Source organism: Curcuma longa, chromosome 10 (genome assembly GCF_044706935.1).
Source record: "Curcuma longa cultivar G26 ecotype Majalengka, Jawa Barat chromosome 10, ITB_CL_G26_1.1, whole genome shotgun sequence".
Lineage (NCBI taxonomy): Eukaryota > Viridiplantae > Streptophyta > Magnoliopsida > Zingiberales > Zingiberaceae > Curcuma > Curcuma longa.
The window spans coordinates 10,101,976-10,125,372 of NC_133870.1; the positions used below are offsets into that span (position 1 = coordinate 10,101,976).

At 39.0% G+C, this 23,397-nt stretch overlaps 4 protein-coding genes across 4 annotated transcripts; 3 read left to right on the top strand and 1 right to left on the bottom strand.

Moving 5' to 3' along the window:
• Positions 1–2,665: 2,665 nt before the first annotated feature.
• LOC141835726 (uncharacterized) lies at positions 2,666–3,902 on the bottom strand. Its single transcript, XM_074723098.1, has 6 exons — positions 3,588–3,902; positions 3,384–3,501; positions 3,224–3,305; positions 3,092–3,143; positions 2,970–3,024; positions 2,666–2,889 (listed from the first exon to the last, which is right to left on the bottom strand). Exons 1-6 carry the CDS (start codon positions 3,900–3,902, stop codon positions 2,666–2,668), a joined length of 846 nt encoding a protein of 281 aa, XP_074579199.1.
• Positions 3,903–5,591: 1,689 nt separating this feature from the next.
• On the top strand, positions 5,592–8,535 carry LOC141835796 (uncharacterized). Its single transcript, XM_074723169.1, has 4 exons — positions 5,592–5,876; positions 6,968–7,229; positions 7,848–7,915; positions 8,064–8,535. The coding sequence occupies exons 1-4, from the start codon at positions 5,742–5,744 to the stop codon at positions 8,391–8,393; spliced, it is 795 nt and encodes a 264-aa protein (XP_074579270.1). The 5' UTR covers positions 5,592–5,741; the 3' UTR covers positions 8,394–8,535.
• A 1,042-nt stretch (positions 8,536–9,577) lies between these two features.
• LOC141835797 (putative expansin-A30) lies at positions 9,578–10,493 on the top strand. Its single transcript, XM_074723170.1, has 3 exons — positions 9,578–9,594; positions 9,629–9,792; positions 9,862–10,493. Exons 2-3 carry the CDS (start codon positions 9,633–9,635, stop codon positions 10,491–10,493), a joined length of 792 nt encoding a protein of 263 aa, XP_074579271.1. The 5' UTR covers positions 9,578–9,594; positions 9,629–9,632.
• A 2,045-nt stretch (positions 10,494–12,538) lies between these two features.
• Positions 12,539–13,776, top strand: LOC141835795 (peroxidase 5-like). The gene is made up of 3 exons (XM_074723168.1): positions 12,539–12,772; positions 12,855–13,043; positions 13,126–13,776. The coding sequence occupies exons 1-3, from the start codon at positions 12,551–12,553 to the stop codon at positions 13,660–13,662; spliced, it is 948 nt and encodes a 315-aa protein (XP_074579269.1). The 5' UTR covers positions 12,539–12,550; the 3' UTR covers positions 13,663–13,776.
• The last annotated feature ends 9,621 nt before the right edge of the window (positions 13,777–23,397 follow it).

The window sequence follows — 23,397 nt, forward strand, 5'->3', positions numbered from 1 at the left end:
ATTTCTTGTGGTGCTATGATTAATAATTTATAGAGGAAAAAAAAAGGAACATAGCTTGTAAACATGGGATTTTGTGTCTCAAAGTGGATTTTTTTTTTGACATCTCTTTTTACCGTGTGGCATTAATAGAAGGTTGACATGTAAACAATTGGAGATGACATCTTTTGCTAGCTTAGTTCTTGAGTATATCCATCTGCATTGGTCTGTCAACAAACTTCTTCATCATTTTATCAGTTAATGACTATGTTGAGTTTGATTGTAATGTAATGGGATAACCAATCAAATTTAATGGATAGCAATTACGCGTCCGCATCTCTACGGCAGTTGACCTGGGGATTTTCCTGGAACAGTTCGATCCTATCACTCCATCCCATGGATTATACGATTATATGAATTATACGAAAAAATATTTAACAATAAATATCAGTTATTTTAAATTATCTTAAATTTTAAATTTAAGATCATTTTGTATTGTTGTTGATATTTTTTCATAGTTGTGAGCTCGCCTTCGCGAGACGGATTATGATAAAATATTATTGTTAAAAATTGTTATTAATGTGGCATTAGGAATTATTTTAATAATGCACTTACCCTATCGGTTTGTCTTTATTGATATAGTTCTAATGATTGGTAATTATATTTTAAAGTTTTCAGTATCCTTTCGATATTAGCTTTAAAAATATAATTATTTTATGTAATGTGAGAATTAATTTATGCATTGTAATTCGGGACCCTTCGGCGGGATTGCATTTGCATGAGATAACTTTATTGTGGTCATAAGCTCTATTTCTTTTGTTGGATATGCTCGACAATAATCTCCCATTAATGTTTAAATTCCAGCTTTGCCTATGAGTATGAACTCTTTACCAAAGCTGAATGGAACCAATTATGAGGACTGGGTTGACTCTGTTAAGTTATTCCTTGCCATTTCTAATGTTGATGCTGCCCTTACTGAGAATGAGTCTGATGTTCCCACAACTGAATCTTCCGCTGCTGTTATAACAAAACATGAAAAATGGACTCATTCTAATAAAGTCTGTTGGCAGCCTTATGTATGCTCAAGTTTGTACACGTCCTGATATTGCTTTTGTTGTGGGTGTACTTGGGAGATACTTGAGTAAACCTGGTGTGGCACATTGGCAGGCTGTAAAACGTGTTTTGAGGTATCTGAAAGGTACCAAAAAAAATTATATGATCACATATAGGAGATCAAATCATCTTGAGGTAACAGGTTATTCTGATTCTGATTATGGAGGTTGCCCAGATGATCATAAGTCCACATCAGGATATATATTCATGTTAGCTGGAGGAGCTATCTCTTGGAAAAGTGTCAAACAAACTCTTACAGCTACATCAACCATGGAAGCAGAGTACATAGCTTGTTATGAGGCCACATGTCAAGCGATATGGTTGAAAAACTTTATTGCTGAATTTGATTTTGTGGAGAGTATCTCTAGGCCTCTCACTATATATTGTGATAACTCTGCCGTGGTGAGTTTTTCTCTCAAAAATAAAAGCTCAAAGCGGACCAAACACTTTGACACAAAATTCATGTTTGTGAGAGAGAAGGTTCAAGAGTTTAAAACTCGTGTCGAGCATATCCCTACAGAGCTTAATATTGCTGATCCCCTAACCAAAGGCATAACTGTTAAAGCTTTTGTTGACCATGTAACCCGTATGGGTGTAGTAAGGCCTTTTGATATTTTGGGTTAGTGGGAGTTTATGCTTATGTTTTGTTATGACCTCATATTTATAATATTTGAGACATTGAACAATATTGAGATATTGCTCAAATAATAACTACTGTTGATATTGCTCAAATAATAACTACTGTTGTATATATATTGTGATGACATATTGTATATTGTGGAGAGGCAATATTGTATATTGTGGAGACATTTCAGACCCAGTCTCAATTTTGTTGTTATTATATGACATCTTGGGCAGATGTTTGGGTCATTTTACTGGGAAATAGCACTTTGTTCAAATTTTGGCATGTCATTTTGTTGGGCTTTCCCATTTATCCATATTCCATTTTGTTGTTGGGTCACAGGATATAAGTATCTTACAATGCATGATATCATTATTCCTTCGAATGTGATTTTCTGTATTATTAAGATGCTTATAGTTCCATTTTGGACCTTTTCGTGTTATGTGTTGACTTATTTTGGCATCTTATTATGGTCACATATTGTTGATTAATCTGATGTATTATGCTGTCCAAGTGGGAGAATGTTGGATAATTTATGTGGACTAGCATAATTAATAGGATGCTATTGGGCTTAGCTATAATGGGTAGGCTTGGTCCATTATTTCCTCTATATGTAGAGGCCCCTACTCCTAACCCTAAAGTATGTGGATTGTCGTCCCATTGAGACATACACGTAATTTTTGTCTACGGCGGGTGATAGGAGCAGTTTCTCTCTACTTTTTCTCTATTGTTTAGGTTTCTCTCTCAGAAACAAAGATGAACTCATCGACATCTTCTGCTCCAGGTATTTTTCTAACATCTAATTATGTCTATCATTGTTTTTCCTCATTTGTCATATCATGAATTAGATATTGTAGATATATTCGATGTCATCACTCTTTTATAAATAAAGTGAATTTTATATTTCCTAAAACTCCCATATCATTTTTTTAAAAAAATTATGAAATAAAATTGTTATTTTCTTTTCGAGTAAATGAACATGACTATCTTCACAAATATGAAATCAATAATTTTCTTCTTGGCGCCGTCAATCAGTTTAAGCACAGTCGCTTGCAGGCCCGCAGCGCGAAGCCACAGATTTGCGCAATACGCCAACAGCGGCAGCATCATGGGGCGCAAAAACACTTTGTACATCATCCCCACGAAACCAAACACCACTTCAGGCTTCTGCAAGAACTCTGCAAGTATTTTGACGATCAGTTGAAGTTCAGATTACATTCATGTTGCAGTATGAAACTCTACTGTGATCAGATCATACTCTGTGTCACCTTCGGAAGGAAATCGAACAGAATGACTGTGATCCTTAGCATCCCCTGAGATGAATGAACAAATCATCATCAAATATCATGAAGCTGAAGCTAAATCAATGGACTTAATTACCAGGGCAAAATCGCCTAGTTTCAACGGCGACTCCACGAACACTTGAGCTTCCCTTGTAAATTTTGAACCCTCGCTGTAAATCAACACAGAAATGAAGGTATATATACATAATAGACGAGTGATGGGTAGTACTTGATGAGCTGCTGCTCGCCATCTCCAGAGCATTTGAAGAAACTGCAACCTCTTGTTAAGGGAATGGGCAGGTTCTTCCACTCTGAAACCGTTTCATTTTTAGTGTTCTTCCACCTTTAATTTCTTCGTCGAATCGCGTTAACAGATTAATTATACTGACCGAGGTGCCAAACTACTACTGCTGCTGTTAGTTCTTCACCCTCGTAGACTCCATCGATGACAAACCTCACATGCTTCCCCATTGCCCGTGTGAGATCCTTCAAGTAATGGCTGATACTCTGCATGCATATATGTATCGCAGGTCTTTAAGTCCATTGAATGCAGAATTGGGGGAGCGATCGAGGACGCGAGTTTAATTACTTACCTTTCCCTTGAAGGGCCTTGAGTAAACCAAGTCCTGAAAGATACAGTCCTTGGACAAGAGCTTCTCTAGACTGTTCAACTCTTTCCCATTTATAGAGGAGTAGAATTTGCGAACCACAGCAGATTGATGCAGCTTTTGTGGTTCCAAAGGAGAAGAAGGTTGTTTGGAATTGGCGCAGAGAGGTTTCGGCGGCGATGCTTTTCTTTTCGGGTGGTTTGTCATGGTGAAGCAAAGAGAAGATGGAGAGTTGTTGCAAAGTGGCAGGCTGAGGAATCGAGAAGGCAAAGAAGAAGAAGAAGAAGAAGAAGAAGCCATTGGAGGTGAGGTTTGTGATTTTGATTGGTGTTTTTTTTTTTATCAAGGATGGAAAAGAGAATGAGATGACTACTGAAGTAAGCAAAGGTGGAGGCATAACTTGCATCAGGGGTGGAGAATAATGGACTGCTTGAAGCTTCAATGATCTACTTTTGGGTTTCTGGTTTTTCTGAATGAATGTAAAATGAAGCTTGATTGAATTATAAACTCATGGTTTTAAAGAACATAAAGTTGAGTTAGTGGTAGTCAATTTATCTTTCTTGTATTGTATTGTATGTTGATAACTTTTTGCTTGTAGCAATCACACTGGCCTCTCTTTGTGATTGTAAGCCTTTCTATCAAATGACATTTGAAATATTTTGGTCTAAAACCTCCTTTATTTTGAGAATTAGGATTCATAGAGATGAACATGATGAGCATTTAGGCTCTTCCCAAAACTTTTAATAGAGTGTTATTAAAAATTTCAACAATAAAATATACAAGTTTAAGGACAATAAATTAAGTCTAAGCTAATGGTCCTTGAAAGCACCTCTTGATGAATACTCATATAGATGGTGCAATAGTTAGATATTTTCATAGTTAATTAGGTATCAACGGATTAATTCATAACTAATATGCATTGTGGATTAATTTTCTCTAGTAGAAAGATAACTATGGAACATTACCAGTAGAGCAACGAGCTGTTTACACTTTCTAATTTACTCTGATATCGATGAAATATTTCTGTGAGATCAAATCGACAACCTCTAAAATTAATTAATTCGAAGAATTGAATACGTAGATACAACTGTCAAACGGATCAACCCATGATAGGGCAGACAAGCCCACTAAAAATTCATCATATGACGGGGAGGACAGGCCGACCCACCAATTTGGCAGGTTGAAAAATCTTCAACCCAAGACAGATTGTGAGTTAGGTGGGTCAACCCACAAGTCTGTCAAAAAATATTAAAAATTTTAAGTTTGGATTACGGTTTAAATTGATCACGTTGAAAATTTTAAGCTTGAATTGTAATTTAGACAGATCAAGCCTACTAATTCATTGAGTTTTTTATTTTAATTTTAAATTTTAAAATAAATAAATATACTTTCTCAATCTGCGGGCTAACCCAAGTTCATTGTGGGCTAACCCATGCGGGTCGTGAGCCTAGACAGGTCAATCAACTCATCTTAAAATGGATTGATAAAATTTTAATTCAACTTGTCTAAATTACTTGACTGAGACTTAGATCATTCAACTATTGAAAATATAAACTATGAAAAGATTAAAAATCATTTAATCTTATTATTCAAATAGGTTTAAGGTGATAAATTTGAGAAGCTATTAAGTTGTAAAATTAGAGCGTAATTTATAGCCAAGTCACAAAAGAAATTACTTTGAGTTTGACACTATTACACTGAGAGCACATTCCACTCAATTTATATTTTATTATTTAATATTTTTAAATTTGGGATATAAACATCAAAATGAGCTATAATTCACAAAATCCCCAACACTCTGAAAATATAATAATCTACTTCAAATAAAGAATAATTTTTTAAAAAATGGATAAGAAATATTTCTTTGATTTTCATCGTTTATTTTATTTTTTTCCTTTTCCAAAAATGTCAACGAACGAATCATTTGCAGCTGATATTTAATTTTAAAAATAAAATAAAAAACAGCTTCCCGTCGCGCTTCGCTCCTCTTCCTCCTCCTCCCCTTCTTGTAGCTTCTATAAAAGGAAGGGGAAGGGGTAAGGGAAGGTCGAGTTCTGTGTCGTGGTAGAGAGAGAAAGGAGAGAGCAAGAGAGAAAGGAAGGAAAACAAAGAGGGGAAGAAGAAGGTGGATTGTGCAGGATGAAGGAGGTAGTGCTGCACGTTTACAACGTGACCAACAGCGAATCGGAGACGACGAACAACGCCATCCTCAAGATCAACCGCATCTGCAAGGATCGTTTCGGAATCGGCGGCGTCTTCCACAGCGCCATTGAGGTCCCTTTCTTCTTTTCCCCTCCTCGTTTGTTGTTCTTGCTCTTCTTTACCTCCCTCGTTTGTTGTTCTTGCTCTTCTTTACCGTCTGGCGCGTAACTGATTTTTCTTGTTCCGGTTTGGTTGGGCAACCAAGAAATTTGTGTTTTCTGGATTCGAACTCTCGAGATCTGGAAGGGGTTTAGCTTCTTAGGTCCTTCAGTACTTTGATTGATTCTCAGTTATTGGGTATTATTATTTTAACTGAATCTCTATTTCCTGGCCGCTTCTTAGTGCAAAGCATGGGTCTGATTGCATCAAGAGATCTCTATCACATATGCCATCGATCAGCAGGAATTTAAAAGGATATGTAATGTCATAAGAAAATGACACCTAAATTGCTAGAGATCTATGTCATATTCTAAGTTACATAAACTAACTGGTTTTCTCAACTGATTGGATTTTTTAGTCTATAGTAGTGCTGTTGATGAAGAGTAACGGGACTATTGATGGTACGTCGAATCCTTTCTGGTTTGTTTGAGCGATTAGATTTCTTCATTTAAAAGTATGTAATGTATCTAATCATTATGGCCTTACGCTTAATTACCCGACTTTTATATGGAGAAGAAACTTTATGCTCTCTAGGGTTCATTTTCTCAATGTAAACGCTGAAATTAGCATTTCTTATTTTAAACATAAGTAAACAAATTTACTGAACTCCTCTCATTTATCATGAAGCTCGTTAATCTTTATTTAGCGTGTCAACTTAAATATACAATCCATACTGTAGACTTTTTTTGAGCATCTGATTCTGATAACCATGCTATGCAAGCATGATGTTTGAATATGAGTATTTTTTTTTCTTGAAGCAACAAGAATATAATTTTCTCTGTCATTTGATCCTAAGTTAGTAATTTAGTCTACTTAAAAACATTGCTTGTTCAAAGAATGCTTAATCAAGAATTAAAACTTCTCTATTCTATTTTATATTGTATTAATTTTATTTTGTCCCCTATCAGTACTTCTGTGTTCCTAAACTCATCGTTGTATCTTAACTTAGGACAAACTGCAATTTCAATCTTGCTTAGTTAATCATGTTGTTATTATTCTGACAGGTTTATGAAGATGAGGAATGGTCATTTGGATATTGTGAAGAAGGCTCTGGAGTTTTCAATTGTCTACCATCTGGAAATTCTATGTATACCTACCGCGAGAGAATTGTTCTGGGGGAAACAAAGTGCTCCATTTCTGACGTAAATCTGATTCTGATAGAGCTTAGCGAAGAATGGCCTGGGCGGTCATACAACCTTTTATCAAAGAATTGTAATCACTTCTGTGACACATTCTGTGAAAGGCTAGGTGTCTCAAAGCTTCCTGGTAATATGATTATCCTTTTGGTGACATAGCAAATTTTTTTAATTTTTGGAATTGTTATTCTTTTATGCTAATTGATGAGAGTTTCTTCAAGAATAGGTTCAGAAAGCATAATTTGAATTGTGCTCCAATTAAGTTTTTGAATTGGAGAATGCATGTTGATATAGAACAAGTAGAGAAGTGGGAAGGCTGAAAAAATGGAAAGAGGAATATAGCCAAAGAGTAGAGAACATGAAATTAAAGAAGAAATTGCATGCTTAATTATGTTAAGTGGCCACTATTTTTAGACTCCAATCATCATCAGTTCAGTAAACTACATCTGTTTCATCCATTATTTGAACAAGCCAGAGCATTAAAAGAGAAAAGACTCACTCTCATAAGCACTTAATTCTTAGTTTTCAAATAAACATCTATTATCCAGAATGTGTCTAAATATCTAGAAGAAAAATTCTTCTGTATGATCTTTTGGTATAGGGAGTATGACATTTCTAGTCTTGTTTCTCTTGTAAATTGGGATAGTTATCAAATTTATCAGTAGATGTTCAATACAATATATTGATCCTCTTTTTGTTCGCATTGAAGTTTACCTATAAAGCATTTCTCCTAATTGTGTACATACAGGCTGGGTTAATCGCTTTGCTAATGTTGGTGATGCTGCCGTTGTAGCTGCAGGAAATGCAACATTAAGGGTACTAAACCATTTGCTATTTATTTATTTATATTTCTCGTTCTGCATCACCGGAAGTCACTGAGCTTCTTGGTTCTTGGCTTCTGAAACACATAGAATTGCATTTGTCCTAATGGCTTTTCTGTTTTCCAATATATCCACTTTTGCAGCTGCGGAAAGCAAAAGAAGGAATCTTAACCGCGAGCAGAGTCGCATACAAATTTATGTCTGGCCTAGCTTCAAATCCAAATTCAGAAGGCACATCAGAATCCCCAAGCAATTCTGATAGAGGCAAAGGTCCATGGCATAAAAACTTGATGTCCATGGGTGCCAAACCTCCAAGTAGCAGCACATCAGAGCTTTTGGAAGAGTCTGACGTCGTTCCTATCCACCCCCAACCTCCAAGTAGCAGCACATCAGAGCTTTTGGAAGAGTCTGACGTCGTTCCTATCCACCCCCAACAAGATTCAGAAGGGGAAGCAGAGCCCGAAACAAAATAGTTGTCGAAAAGTAGTTGAATCCATGTTATACTAACTAGACATGATGTGTTTTCGCTGTAAATCTTTGATTCCTACGATCACGACTGCAAAGGGTCATACATAATTGCTTTGACAGTTATCCTTGGATCTGCTAAAATGATCTGGATTTAAACAGGAACGACGATTTGGAAATTTCTTCATTTTGCCTTGCAAATCGGCGATTATGCTCCTTTGTTGTTCATACTTTTTAAACAGGAACTGCATTCAAGTTTATGCTTGATGTACCTTTCTTTCCACTCTTAGCACTTGGGGGAAAAAATAATAATAGAAATTAATGCGTAGAAAATATTGTTTTTTATGTTCAAATGATCACTTTGCCCTTTAGAATTTTGATTCCATACGTATGTAAGGTTGAGTAATTTTGAAAATTGAATCTAACAAATTGATTGAATTTTATCATCAAAATCGATATAAAATTAATTAATTTATCAATCGATTGATAATATATATTATTAATTGATTAATATTGGACACTTAATCAGTTTAATAATATCATTTTGAGTTACAGTATGATATTTTGATTTAATCAGTTTAAATATCAATCTTAAAACAATATAAATAAAATGATTACATGAATTGTAACATATTGAGGAAGAATTTCTGCAGAAACCAACAATCTTAAAACAATACAATGCTTGTCTTGATGTTTTACTAAAGCTGATGAAAATGAATCTTTATGTGAGAATAATTAATCAGTTAATTAAGATTTAATTATTTTGATTAATAGAAAATTTTAATGAGAATAAATCATACTTGATTCATTCAAATAAATAAATTAGAGAGATCAAATATAAATTAATTAATACAAGTTAATTAATTTTAATTTCAAAATATTTAAAGCTGTAAAAAAATGAATTAAAAATAATTTTAGAATAATTTTATAACAGTTGTAAAATTTTAAAAGATTAACTTTTTTTTTTGGACTTTCAAATAATTTTATGTTTGAGCAATATATATATGCTCGGAATGATTCAAAGTCGTCCGGCTGCAGAGACTAAAAAACAGAGGAAGAGTTAGCTTCTCGCACGATCACAATCCAAATTAAACCTGCGAGCACGTCCCGATCTCGATCGAATTCTTGGAAAATAATTGAAAATTGATGGAAGTAGCACTATTTATGATCAAAAATCAAAGGGAGGCGCAATCTCGTCGATCCTTCTCAGTCTGCCGGTGCCGGAGATGATCGGTCAGGCAAGAACGATGGCTTTGGTCGTCTTCCTCCTCCTCCTCCTCCTCGGCACGGCCGCCGTCTCCTCGGCCTTGAGCATCCCCGACATATCTTTACCTTTCCTCCCTACCGACGGCTGGAGCAACGCTCACGCCACCTTCTACGGCGACGAGACGGCGTCTGAGACGATGGGTACGGTTGTGTCTCGGCGACAGTACTTGCGTGTGGTTCTGTCTGCGACTGAGCTTGTTTAAACTGCAGGCGGAGCTTGCGGGTACGGCAACCTGTTCGCCACCGGGTACGGGACGGCCACGGCGGCGCTGAGCACGGTGCTGTACTTGGGGGGATTCTCCTGCGGGAGGTGCTTCCAGATCCGGTGCTCGGGGTCGGCGTACTGCAACACCGGCTCCCCGAGCATCACCGTCACCGCCACCAACCTCTGCCCGCCCAACCTGGCCCTGCCCACCAACAACGGCGGCTGGTGCAACCCTCCCAGGTCCCACTTCGACTTGTCGAAGCCAGCCTTCATGCAGATCGCCTACTGGCGCGCCGGCATCGTCCCCGTCATGTACCGGAGGGTGGCATGCTCGAGGAGCGGAGGGGTGCGGTTCTTGCTGCAGGGGAACGGGTACTGGCTGCTGGCTTTCGTGATGAACGTCGGAGCGTCGGGAGACGTCGGGAGCCTCTGGGTGAAGGGAAGCAGGTCGACGGACTGGATCAAGATGAGCCACAGTTGGGGGGCATCCTTCCAGGCCTTCTCCCGCCTCTCCGGCCAGTCGCTGTCGTTCAAGGTCGTCTCCTACACCACCGGGCAGACCATCTTGGCCAACAACGTGGCTCCGACCAACTGGTGGCCCGGCATGACGTACCAGGCACAAGTCAACTTCACGTGATCGCAGGCGTCGACGATCGGAAAACTTGAATGATGCCGGCGTTCACCTCGCGTCGGTTGGATTGCACTGAACGTTCGTGCCATGTAAATCAGTACACTGTTGCTGTGTTCTGTTTCTGTTTAACTAGTTTTCTTCCATTTTCTAATCAATTTCTCTTCTCTCCAAAGAGATTCGTTGTAATCAATTTCTGTTTAATTATTTTGAAATCCATCACTAAAAATAATAGTATAAGAAGATTAATACAGGTCACTCTAAAAAATACTTACCCATTATATTAATATTTCTCTATTATTAATATACATCCATATTCATTTTAAATATCCATCCTGTTCCGGTTGGATACTGCGAATGATCAAACCACTAGTCAAGAATATGCCACCTTAATCATCGTCAACCATGTTGGTTCAAGGACCTGAGAAGAGGAGTTGAACGAGAGGATTAGCTGGGTGCCGAGATCCCTGACAGACCACTCTGACACTCAAGTCAGCAGAGGGGTGATGAAGAAGAAGAAAAAGAATGTGAAGTAGTTGGAGTTCAGAGAGAGTTCTTCATACTTGCGAGGGAGCTGATATAGCCTCTGAAGGGAACATTTCTGCTGTTGTCAGTACAGATTGATGTAGTGTCTTAAGGAGATAAGTTCTGCAAATTGCTGACAAATGAGCCAGTAATACATCATCAAGGGCACCATCTTAAATCTTTAACCACCCTAAACACGGGCAGAGCTGATTATTCTCATCTTTTGGCTGTAGGTACAAATATAAGAGGATTGAAATGAATAAGGATTGAATCTCGACAAGCTAGTACTTGTCCTGATCCTTTGACAGGGCTCACGCGTGTGAAAGCCTCTGTCATCTTCTGGTGGCTGAGATCGGGACAACTAAGGTTGGAGTGGCTGAGAGTGAGGCCGAGTGACCGAGTGCATTGAGGTCAGGATGACCGAGAGTGGGGCCAAGTGACAGTGTGTCGAGGTTGGGATCGAGTGGGGTCGAGTGACCGAGCACATCGAAGTTGAGATGGCCGAGAGTGGGGTCGAGTGACCGAGCGCATCAAGGTCGGGATGGCCGAGAGTGGGGTCGAGTGACCGTGTGCGTCGAGGTCGGGATGCCGAGAGTGGGGGCGAGTGACCGTGTGTGTCGAGGTTGGGATAGCCAAGAGTAAGGTCGAGTGATCGAGCGCATCAAGATCGGGATGGCCGAGAGTGGGGCAGAGTGACCGTGTGCGTCGAGGTCGGGATGGCCGAGAGTAGGGCCGAGTGACCAAGCACATTGAGGTAGGGATGGCCAAGAGTGGGGCCGAGTGATTGTGTGCGTCTAGGTCAGGATGCCCGAGAGTGGGATCGAGTAACCAAGCGCATTGAGGTTGGAATGGCCGCGAGGTGAGATAGTCCGCTTAAAGTTGACTGTTGACCCCTTGACTTGCCATATTAGCTCACTTCTTGACCTCTGCTACCACGTAATGCTACCTAGGATCTACCGTATCACATCCATATTGATTTTAAATATTATAAACCCTAAGGATTCAAAACTGAAGTTGACTGCTGACTATAAACTCTTATGCACTAATGAAGGTTAATTAGACATTCACTTGGTCGGTTCCTTAAGATATAGGATAAACCCTAGGATAAACCCTAAGCACACGACTACATGAGGATTCAAAATTCTTCTTGCTTTCAAAGTTTATCAAATTTTCATTTCAATCCCCATAATTTTAAAAAACGACTCTTTATTTCAGTCGACACAATGCCAATTCAGTTGCTAAACTTACAAGAAAGGTCCTTGTCTGAACTTTTATCATCACTCCCACAAAAAAAAGGTGTTCACTTCCTTTAGACCCTTCACCAAATGATTTAATAGATCAACTTTCCACCATCTCACTGCAATAATGCTTTCATTCACAATGCACTCAACCTATCGATCCAACAAATTATATATGAATTTCTTTTAAATTTACTTAAAATCCAAAAAAAGAATCTTTAAGAATACTATAAATTTAGATTTCCTTTGCTATATAAAGCTCGTCTGCATGCAGTGAGGATATACATCGGCGACGGTCGGAAAATGGAGTCGGGAAGAGGAGCGATGTTGGTGGCCTTCGCCATGGCCCTGTGGATTGGTGGCCTGATCACGAGAGCAGAGGCTCAGCTCGAGGTCGGCTTCTACTCCCGGAGCTGCCCTCGCGCTGAGGCCATTGTCAAGGAGGAGATCGAGAAGGCCCTCGGAGACGACGAAGGCGTCGGCGCCGACCTGCTCAGGATGCACTTCCATGATTGCTTCGTCAGGGTGGGTGATCGATCACAACTCCTCCTCCTCCTCCTCTATCGTCAAATTGCTGAGTGTTTGTAATTGTAATTGTATCGATCAGGGCTGCGATGGTTCCATTTTGTTGGATTCCACCAACAGTAGCAAAGCCGAGAAGGACGCGGAGATCAACCTCACGCTCGAAGGATTCGACGTTATCGACGCCGTGAAGGAGAAGCTGGAAGCCGCCTGCAGAGGAGTCGTCTCCTGCGCCGACCTCCTCGCCTTCGCCGCCAGAGACGCCGTTGTTCATGTAATTAACGTTCTCGTGTTGATCGACTCTGTTCGATCGATCTTGTTCGGCAATTGATCGTTAACATGCTTGCTTTGGACAGTACGGAGGAATTCACTACGAGGTGCCGTCGGGGAGAAGAGACGGGAGGATCTCCGTTGCCTCCGACGCTGACATCCTCCCTTCGCCGGACTTCGAGCTCGCCAAGCTCACCGACTTGTTCGTCTCCAAAGGGTTGAGCCAGGCCGAGATGATCGTCCTCTCGGGGGCCCACACCGTGGGCATTGCGCACTGCGACGCCTTCTCCGAGCGGCTGGACTCGGTGGCCGACGTGGAGTACGCGGCGGCGCTGAGGAAGCAGTGCCCGCCGGGGAGCAACAACACGGCGCCGATGGACCCGCAGTCGCCGCACAAGTTCGACAACCGCTACTACCAACTCGTGCTCGGCGACCGCGCTCTCTTCGCCTCCGACCATGCGCTGCTGTCCACGCAAGGCACGGCGGCGCAGGTGAAGAGCCTCGCCGGCGACTACTGGGGCTTCCAGAGTAAGTTCGCCGCCGCCATCGTGAAGATGGGCGCCATCGGCGTCCTCGCCGGCTACGACGGTGAGGTCCGGGCCAACTGCCGAGTCGCCAACTGAGCAATTAATGTGCTGTAATCCATTGTTTTGCGTACGTCGTTTCTCTGGTTACGTCGTCGTCGATCAAATTGTAATTTTGTGTCGTTTTCTCTCCTGATTGAAGAACGTCAAATGTTTGGGTTTTTTTTAAAAAAAAAATTAAAGAAATGATAATTCTATGAAGTTATTTATCTAAATTGTGATAAAAAAACAAAAATCTACCATATCAATGAGGAAAACACGATAGATATAATTAGATGTTAGAAAAATACCTGGAACAGAAGATGTCGATGAGTTCATCTTTTGTTTCTGTGAGAAACCTAAACAATAGAGAGAAAAACAGAGAGGAACTGCTCCTATCACCCGAGTAGACAAAAAATACGTATATATCTCAATGGGACGACAATCCACATTTAAAAGGGTTAGGAGTAGAGGTCTCTGTAGAAATTAGAAAATAATGGGCTAAGCCTACCCATTATAGCTAAGCCCAATAGCATCCTATTAATTATGTTAGTCCACATAAATTATCCAACATTCTCCCACTTAGACAGCATAATACATCAGATTAATCAACAATATGTGACCATGATAAGATGCCAAAATAAGTCAACACATAACATGAAAGGGTCCAAAATGGAACTATAAGCATCTTAATAATACAGAAAATCACATTCGAAGGAATAATGATATCATGCATTGTAAGATACTTATATCCTGTGACCCAACAACAAAATGAAATATGGATAAATGGAAAAGTCCAATAAAATGACATACCAAAATTTGAACAAAGTGCTATTTTCTAGTAAAATGACCCAAACATCTGCCCAAGATGTCATATAATAACAACAAAATTGAGACTGGTTCCGAAATGTCTCCACAATATACAATATGTCATCACAATATATATACAACAGTAGTTATTATTTGAGCAATATCAACAGTAGTTATTATTTGAGCAATATCAACAGTAGTTATTATTTGAGCAATATCTCAATATTGTTCAATGTCTCAAATATTATAAATATGAGATCATAACAAAACATAAGCATAAACTCCCACTAACCCAAAATATCAAAAGGTCTTACTACACCCATACGGGTTACATGGTCAACAAAAGTTTTAACAGTTATGCCTTTGGTTAGGGGATCAACAATATTAAGCTTTGTAGGGATATGCTCAACACGAGTTTTAAACTCTTGAACCTTCTCTCTCACAAACATGAATTTTGTGTCAAAGTGTTTGGTCCGCTTTGAGCTTTTATTTTTGAGAGAAAAACTCACCACGACAAAGTTATCACAATATATAGTGAGAGGCCTAGTGATACTCTCCACAAAATTAAATTCAGCAATAAAGTTTTTCAACCATATCGCTTGACATGTGGCCTCATAACAAGCTATGTACTCTGCTTCCATGGTTGATGTAACTGTAAGAGTTTGTTTGACACTTTTCCAAGAAATAGCTCCTCCAGCTAACATGAATATATATCCTGATGTGGACTTATGATCATCTGGGCAACTTCTATAATCAGAATCAGAATAACCTGTTACCTCAAGATGATTTGATCTCCTATATGTGATCATATAATTTTTGGTACCTTTCAGATACCTCAAAACACGTTTTCCAGCCTGCTGATGAGCGTATATCATATAGTATTTTTAGCCTTGTTTTAACGCTCATCTACTTGTGATTCATTGCATATGCTACACTTTATCATACCTTATTCTTCTATAATTGCATATTTCTACTCTTTTGCTTGGAGATCTGCATTTTGTATATTTTGCTTAACAGGATGTGATTTAGAGCCAAAATGAAGCATTATTGATGGTGGAGCAAATAGTGGGGAAAAGAGGCTCACATTGGCCGTGCTCGCTGTCACGGGTGAGTCTCTTATGCAGCAAACACGAAGAAATGGAGGAGAAGAAGAAACAAGGAAGAACACGATCGTGCTTACCAGGCACGGCCGTGCCTCATATTTCCAGGCCTAGACACGGCCGTGTCCCTCCAACAGAGCGACGACAGCAGGGGCCGTGCCTATCAGGCACGGCCGTGCCCACTTCTTCAGCTTGATCCAGCAACAGCCAGGACATGGTCGTGCCTCCCAACAGAGCCGTGACCTTGTGAGACCGTGCCTCAAGGCACGGGCGTGCCTGGCAACAGAAGCGCGCCCACACCAGGCCGTGCCTCACAAGCACGGCCGTGCCTGCCAAACAGAGCAGAGGCTGCACATGGCCGTGCCTCCTAGGCACGGCCGTGTGACGGGGGCGTGCTGGGGCGTGTCTACCTAACAATCTGGATAGTTTACAGACTTAAAGTAAAATGGGCATAACTTTTAGATCAGATTGAACCACGGGCCGTGCCACCCCTCAAAATGGAGCTAACTTCAAGATCTACAACTTTGCTTCAGGGTATACAGAACGATGACTGCTCTAGGCCGTGCTAAATGGCACGACCGTGCCTCCTGACCGCGGCCGCGCTGGGTGCTCTGCCCAAACTGCAGACCAAACTTCGAACCAACATAACTTTCGGCTCAGATGGAGTTATGGGTCGGTCCACCACCCAAATTGAAGATAATTTAAAGCTCTACAACTTTAGTTCAGGGTCCAATTGAAAAAATCGGGTTTATTTGATGAAAAACCCATTGAGGCGGAGCCTTGTAAATCAGGGACAATCTGGACAGTTTTGGGTGTGTATAAAAGGTGGAAACAAACCTAATCTTGGATTATCTTAGGTCATTCTCCAAAACCCTTGGTCTTGGCTTGGCGGCGGCGCCTCCCCCTCTCTAGGGTAGGCCCTAAACGCTCCATCCTTCGTCGGTCCACTTCGCCATTCATCTCCACCGATCCATCCTACACCGGAGCAAGAAGAACTTCAAGAGGATGCTCACGCTTCAAAGATAAGTCTTCCCCTCTTCGGTGGATGATGTTTATTATGCATACTTGTTGTAACCTTTTTGTAATGGAGTAGATCCTTGAGTTTAGGATGTATGATGAACATCTATGTGATGATGGTGATATAAGAACTAGTTTATTTGATTTTTCCTATTTAATGAAATGTGTACATTTGTTTCATGTACTAAGTGCCTTGAATGTGTTTGATGAAATGTTTGTGTGAGCGTATATGCATGATTATGAGGGGTAGATTATTGTGTAGGGAGATCCTAGGATCGTATACCGGGACGCCTCGAGACAGGAGGAGAGTCTTTAACTGGACCTTCCGAGGTGATTCTTACATAGTGGTAAACCCCCATAAGGGATATCTAATGGTTGATGGCCACTGGGACAAGATCCTTAACAGGGTACTTTGTAACAGAGGGTAGGCGTTGGATCGTATACCGGGGCGCCTCGTGACAGGAGGAAAGCCTTAAACTGGGCTTTCTAGCGCACCTTTACTAGAGGGCCACAACATAGGACTTCAAGGTCAAATGCCAACAAAGCCTGACGAGGTCGAATTGGTATTTTGGTTATAATCCCTACAAGGTGGTGAACATTGAGAGTAAGGGAATCAACAATGAATTAGGGATATCACCTAGCATTGATGTGAAACCGAAGTCCTAAACTTATCCATCTCACCCATAAACCCCAAGTCAATCTCTCTTTCTCTCACACACACAACCAAATCCTCAACCAATCTGTTTCCCTCCGAGTCTAGATAACTATCTTAGTGACATCACTATAGCTAATACACAGTCCCTGTGGATTTTTCCTACATTCAATGCATATCTAAGAGTGTCTCGATTTGTCACTATTTCTCTGAGGTTATTGAGGCGGTGATTAACCCTTTAAGCTTCACATGTAGTTGGGCCACCTTTTCTCCCTTTTCTAATCGAAGATGAGTTAGTTAATCCCTCAGTAAGTCTCTTCTGGCTAGCTTTATTTTTGAGGTCCCTTTGTGAAGTTCTAGGAACTTTTCCTAGAGGTTTTTCATCGAGTTGTAGTGGTCTATCCGGTTGAGTTCCTGTATAGGTAACACATTAAGGAGATGGAACTCTGCTTTACCATTAGCTATGAACTCGTCTCGTTGCTTTTTGGTCTATCATAATTCATTGAGTTCTTCTCATTCTTGTGCACTTCAAAATCATGTTTCATACAAAGCATTATTTAAAAATTTTTAAAAAAAAATACCTCTATTTTCCTCTTCCAGATTATGAATTCGCCCTCGAACTTTGGTGGGTGGATGTTTGATCCGATCATTCCTCCCAATCTAGTTGCTTAATTGACGGTTAGTTCTTCTGAGTTGTCTGGCTCTGATACCAATTATTGGTGTAGCAGAAGCTTTTCATGGATCACTAGAGGGGAGAAGTGAATAGTGACCTGCAATAAAAGTGACCTTTTTCTCTTGCTAATGTTTTACCAAGGACACACTAATTAAAGTAGAAATATAACATGAAATAAAACATGAGGCAAGGGATCTACTTGGTTATAACTCTTGGATTGTTAGTCTAAGACTATGAAAGTACTCATCAAAATCTTCTCTTTGAAAACGATCCGAAGGTGGAGAGACCTCGTACAACGGTTGAGAGCAAGACACTTAAAATGGACTGAACGAAACAATTAAAATCGAGTGTGTACATTATTCTTCAAGCTTTAGTCTATTGATAGTTTTTTCTTTGATCTGACCGTTATGCTGATGTGGTAGTTTCGAGCGCCTAGAAGCCTTCCGGTTGCCTAAATTCATTGAACTCAATCCACTTTGGCAACAGTCCTCTAACGGGGTTGGATGACTCTTCATGATCCGGGCACCTAGATCTACTGATGTGGACTCCATCCTCATTTGTGGCAATGACTCATGTTGACTTAGAATGGGTATCCGAGAGCCTTGCATTGATCCGAGCACTTGGACTCTCGGGTGCCTAGAATGGATCCGGGCGCTTGGACGTCGGGTGCCCGAAATGGTCAACTTTATGTTGACCATTTTTCTTCTCTATTCTATCTTGGTTGCCTTGCATAGTCTTCCTTCCAGCTTCTCGTCCCTCAGATGCGCGCTCCTGTGTGTCCTTCTTGCTCCGTTGGAGTACTCTTCCGCAACTCCTCGTACCTCGGATGCACTAAGTCTGTCGGCTCCTTTCCCGTGCCATCCTTCTTGCTTGCTTGCATCTTCTTTCAAGGTTAGGCATCTTATGTGTGATCTTCTAAGTCCCTGTACACTTAGACACACGTATCAAATATAACCAGGACCTAATTTCAGACTCATGTGACCACACATCAAAACTCCATTGGGGTATTAACACAATGCAAAAGGACAGAGAGCAGGAAGAAATGATGAGGGTCCTATTGATCATAATTTGAAGTCATTCTTAATTTTTAATTATCTTGGTCAAGCAAGTGGACCATGTACATGTAGATACTTAACTAGTCAAGAATGACGAATAGCCCATATATATATTTTACTTAATTATCTAGAAGTAACATCATATTTTGAGTAAGCATAAATTTATTATTTTATGTATTTCTTATATCATAATTTGTTTGTGTGATAATTTATTTTTTTTATGATAGGATTTTCCAAAACTTATATTCTAAACTTTCGACACATGAGTTTGATCGCTTCTGTGATGAAAAATTTACACCATGGTTCAAAAAATATGTAAGTAGCCTATAAATTATTTTTACACATATCTTGACTTTTAAATATTTTTTATTTGCCTTTAGGTTCAAGGTAATCAAGCTCACATTGAGCAAAAGTTGTTAATCCATCTATCATGGGGGTATGAACTTGGCTAGCATATTTCATAAATGGATATAATTTTCATACTAAAAAATATGGAATGGAAAAAACTACAATAAATAGTAGAGTTTGTGTTCAATCATCCAATGATAGAGGTGCAAGAAATGATTTTTATGATTTGTTGGATGAAATTATAAAGGTACAGTACTTGGACCAGAATTGTGAGTTATTTTATTTATATGTCATTAGAGTTTTGATGTATGATCAAATAAGTCTGAAATTAGGTCCGTGTTATGTTTGATGTGTGTGTCTAAGTGTACAGGAACTTAGGATAACACACGTGTTCTAGATGGTGAATCTTGACATGAGACACAAGTGAGTGAGAAGGATGGCATGAGAAAGGAGTCGACGAGCTCTATGCATCCAAGGTACGAGGAGTTGCGGGAGAGTACTCTAGCGGAGCAAGAAGGACATACAAGAGCACATCGGAAGGGCTTAACGCATATGAGGGATGAGAACCCGGAAGGAAGACTGCATAAGATGACCACGGTAGAACGGAGGAGGAAAATGATCAACTCAAGGTTGATCATTCCAAGCACCTGGAGCTATTCTAAGTGCTCAAAGTCCAAGCGCCTCGATCGATTCCAGGTGTTCGGATGCCCATTCTAGGTTAGCATGAGTCGTTGTCGAACGGATCAAGGCGATGTCCATGTCGACAAGTTTCAAGAACTTGAATCCCTTCTAGGCACCCGGAAGGCCCAAAGTCATTAAACGGACCATTGCTAAGTGAATGAAGGTACCTCAAAAATCAAGCTAGCCAGAAGAGATCTGCTCAGAAATCAACTAAGCAACCTAAAGATAGATAAGGGGGAAATAGTGGCTCAACTACATGCACGGCTTAAGGAGATATTAATAAATCTCCAAAATCTAGACAAAAGAGTGTCAAATCACGACACTTTGAGGTAGGCATTGAACGTTTTTCCACGGACCCCAAAATGGATGTCTATAGTAGATTCCTACTATATTTCGAAGAATCTAGAGGTAAGTAGTTTATAAGATTTATTTTTTACTTTGGAATTACACAAATCTAGATGTGCAAGTTTGAAAGAAATAGGGATATCAAACTGCAACATTGCTCTACAAGCAAAAGGAAGCGAGTCAGACTCGAACACATCCTTGGACGTAGATGAAGAAGCCTATCTGGTAAGAAAAATAAAATTTTTTTTTAAGGCTAATAACTTTGACAGGAGACAAGTAACCAAATTATTAAAGAAGCAGAATAGGAAGGTAAGATGCTTCAATTGTAACAAAGAAGGTCACATTAAGGACAACCGTCCTAAACTCAAGCAAAAGATAAAAAAAAGGGAGCGATAAAGCGAAGCCCAAGCATATGAACCTAAAGGAAACATGAAGTGACACATCTTCCTCAAAATAATTAGAGATCGAGCATAGAGCTAGTCTTGCATTCATGGCGACCCATGAAGAAGAAGAGTTTGACTCATCTGAAGAGAGCACTAGTGCAAGGGAGCCTCAACGAACGAATCAGAAACGGTAAGTGATGTATGTAACCTACCCTCCGATCAATTATATGATGCAACTAAAATGCTATCTAGGTCATTATATAAAGTAAGGAATAAATGCATGGAGTTAAAACGAACTAATCTCAAGCTAGAAAATAAATTAGCTAGTACATGCCCTAAAGAATCGAATTTGAAAATTTGGCAAATGAAAATTTAAGGCTAAGGAATCAGGTATATTCTCTAAAATCATCATTAGAAAAACTTTCACATGATTCAAATAATTTGAACAAAACAACAAAAGGTGGAAGAAAAGATTTGGAATTTAGAGAATCAAGATATAATTATAGAAATTTCAAGGGCCAAATTAGAATAATACCAAAACTATTTATTTCATAAAAATATTTGGTAAATCTAGTAGGTTTAACATTATTTTGGATTCCAAAATCTATTTTAACCACTTAGAAAATTGTATAGGATAGTTAATCAAAGAAAAAAATTATGTGGTTGATTCGATATGCAAAAATAATATTTCAATATATTCTGTATGAAATTTTTATGAAAATTATTTTTTATGAAAATATGACATATTCTCTATCAACATCTAAAATTTTAAAATTTTTAAATTTTTAATAATTATCAAAAGAAAATCATATTTTTAAAATTAAAAAATTAATTAAAAATTAATTTTTCATGATTGAAGTTGTTGTGCTCTATATCTAGTAAAATGTTTAATTTTTTATGATCTGAATAATTATTATCAAATTTTTTTCCTTAATTTTTTTTTTACTGTTATCAAAAGAGAGAGAAAAATAAAAAATTAGGCATAAATGAAAATGAAGGGGGAATTAGAATATCAAGCCTTACCTTACTTAACCAGCACAAGTCTTATTAGACCAACAATTTTTAGATCTTAACAGTTAACAGTTACTGTTCATCTCATAGATTACTTAAATAAGGGCTGAGAACAAATACAAGAAAAAGATAAGATGATAGCCTTTCTTTCTTAACCTAGAAAATAATTTTACTTGGTTGTACTAGAAAAACACACTTGATTTATTAACAATGAGCAGAGTATATATAAGCACACTAAAAGCTTAGGAAATTAAATTAAGAAATTATAATAAGAAATTAAACATACAAGCTGAAATTACAAACTAAAGACTTACAATACTCGTGAGTAAGGGAGAACACATTTAGTTACAAGATTGGAGAGTGAGAAGTGGATCTTGGATCTGCGATCTCGAATGCCTAACATTGGCAAATGGAGGGGATTTATATAGAGGAGTTTTGCTTTAAACCTAAGTTTCTTCAAGCCTAAGTTACTTGAGTGGAGGAGTGAGTGGAGCACTTCAGGAGGTAGTGGAGTAGTGAGTGGAGCACTCAGGAGACAGTTGAGTCTTATCCTATCAAAAGTAGTTGTCCTTTGAGCTTATCTAAAGTAAGTGGAGTCTGATGTCGAGGATTGAGCTCATCCTTCAATTATATTGTCCAGATTCTATTCTCCAATAGTATCAAGTGATGGGGCTTTGAAAGATGGGCTAGCAAGCCTGGGAGAAGCATTGTGGCTTCTGGGCAAATAGGTATTGGTTATATGGACTGAACTTGTTAATTTTTTTTTGTGGTCCAGTGGTCACGTTTCTTCTTATATTTTTGGAGAATAGTTTCATGTTGAGTATTTATGAGAAAAGGAAAAAAAATTAGGTTCCCATTTCTCTGGACAAGTAATTTTTTTTTCAATAAAAATTTAATTGGCTAAGTTGTATTTAGAGGAACTGCATTTTTGCCTCAAAATCATTAGATTCCATGAGCAGAGACTCTTGACTGAGTTAGTTGTTCTACTAGGGTAGATCTGACAATCCATTTTTTGTCTAGGTCAGAATTGTAGTCTTCAAGTTCTAAGTACATATCGTTAACTTCGTGAATGTCCATTCAGATGAGATGTTACCAAAGCATTCTAGGGGTGTACTATCAAAAGTGCAAATAACAAAAACCTCCAACTTTCAATAATTTGCTGACTTATAAAACTTACTCAAAATCCTACACCAAAAATCAACAGAATCTCAGTTACATATATAGGGGGTGTTTGGTTTTAAGTTGTATTTTTTCAACGGAAAGTTGGGGTTGAAAATATGTAAATGTATAGTTGAGGTTGAGAAAATGTTGAGAAAATGTAAATGTAAATGGAGTGTTTGGTGAATATGAGGTTGAGTTGTATTTTGGATGTCCATTTATTTATTTACCCTTACAAAAAACTTGAAAAAATTCATATATATTTTTCACAAGGATAGATGTGTAATTTGAACTTTCAGGTTGGCAAAAAGGACCTCCATTAGATCCTTTGCCAACCCCCAATTTTCAGTTACCCCAACCGCATATGTACATTCACCATCTAAACCCAAACACTCATTATCTGTCCATTGCACAAATTTCGAGAACTCAATGGAACATTTACATCTGGAGAACCTTAAACCAAACACCCCCATAGTGTTCATGGCAAACACAGTTGAATTGTTGATAGGATGTCCTGGAGAATAGCTGAGTTGATTAAGATGAAACAGAATTACAAAAGAGA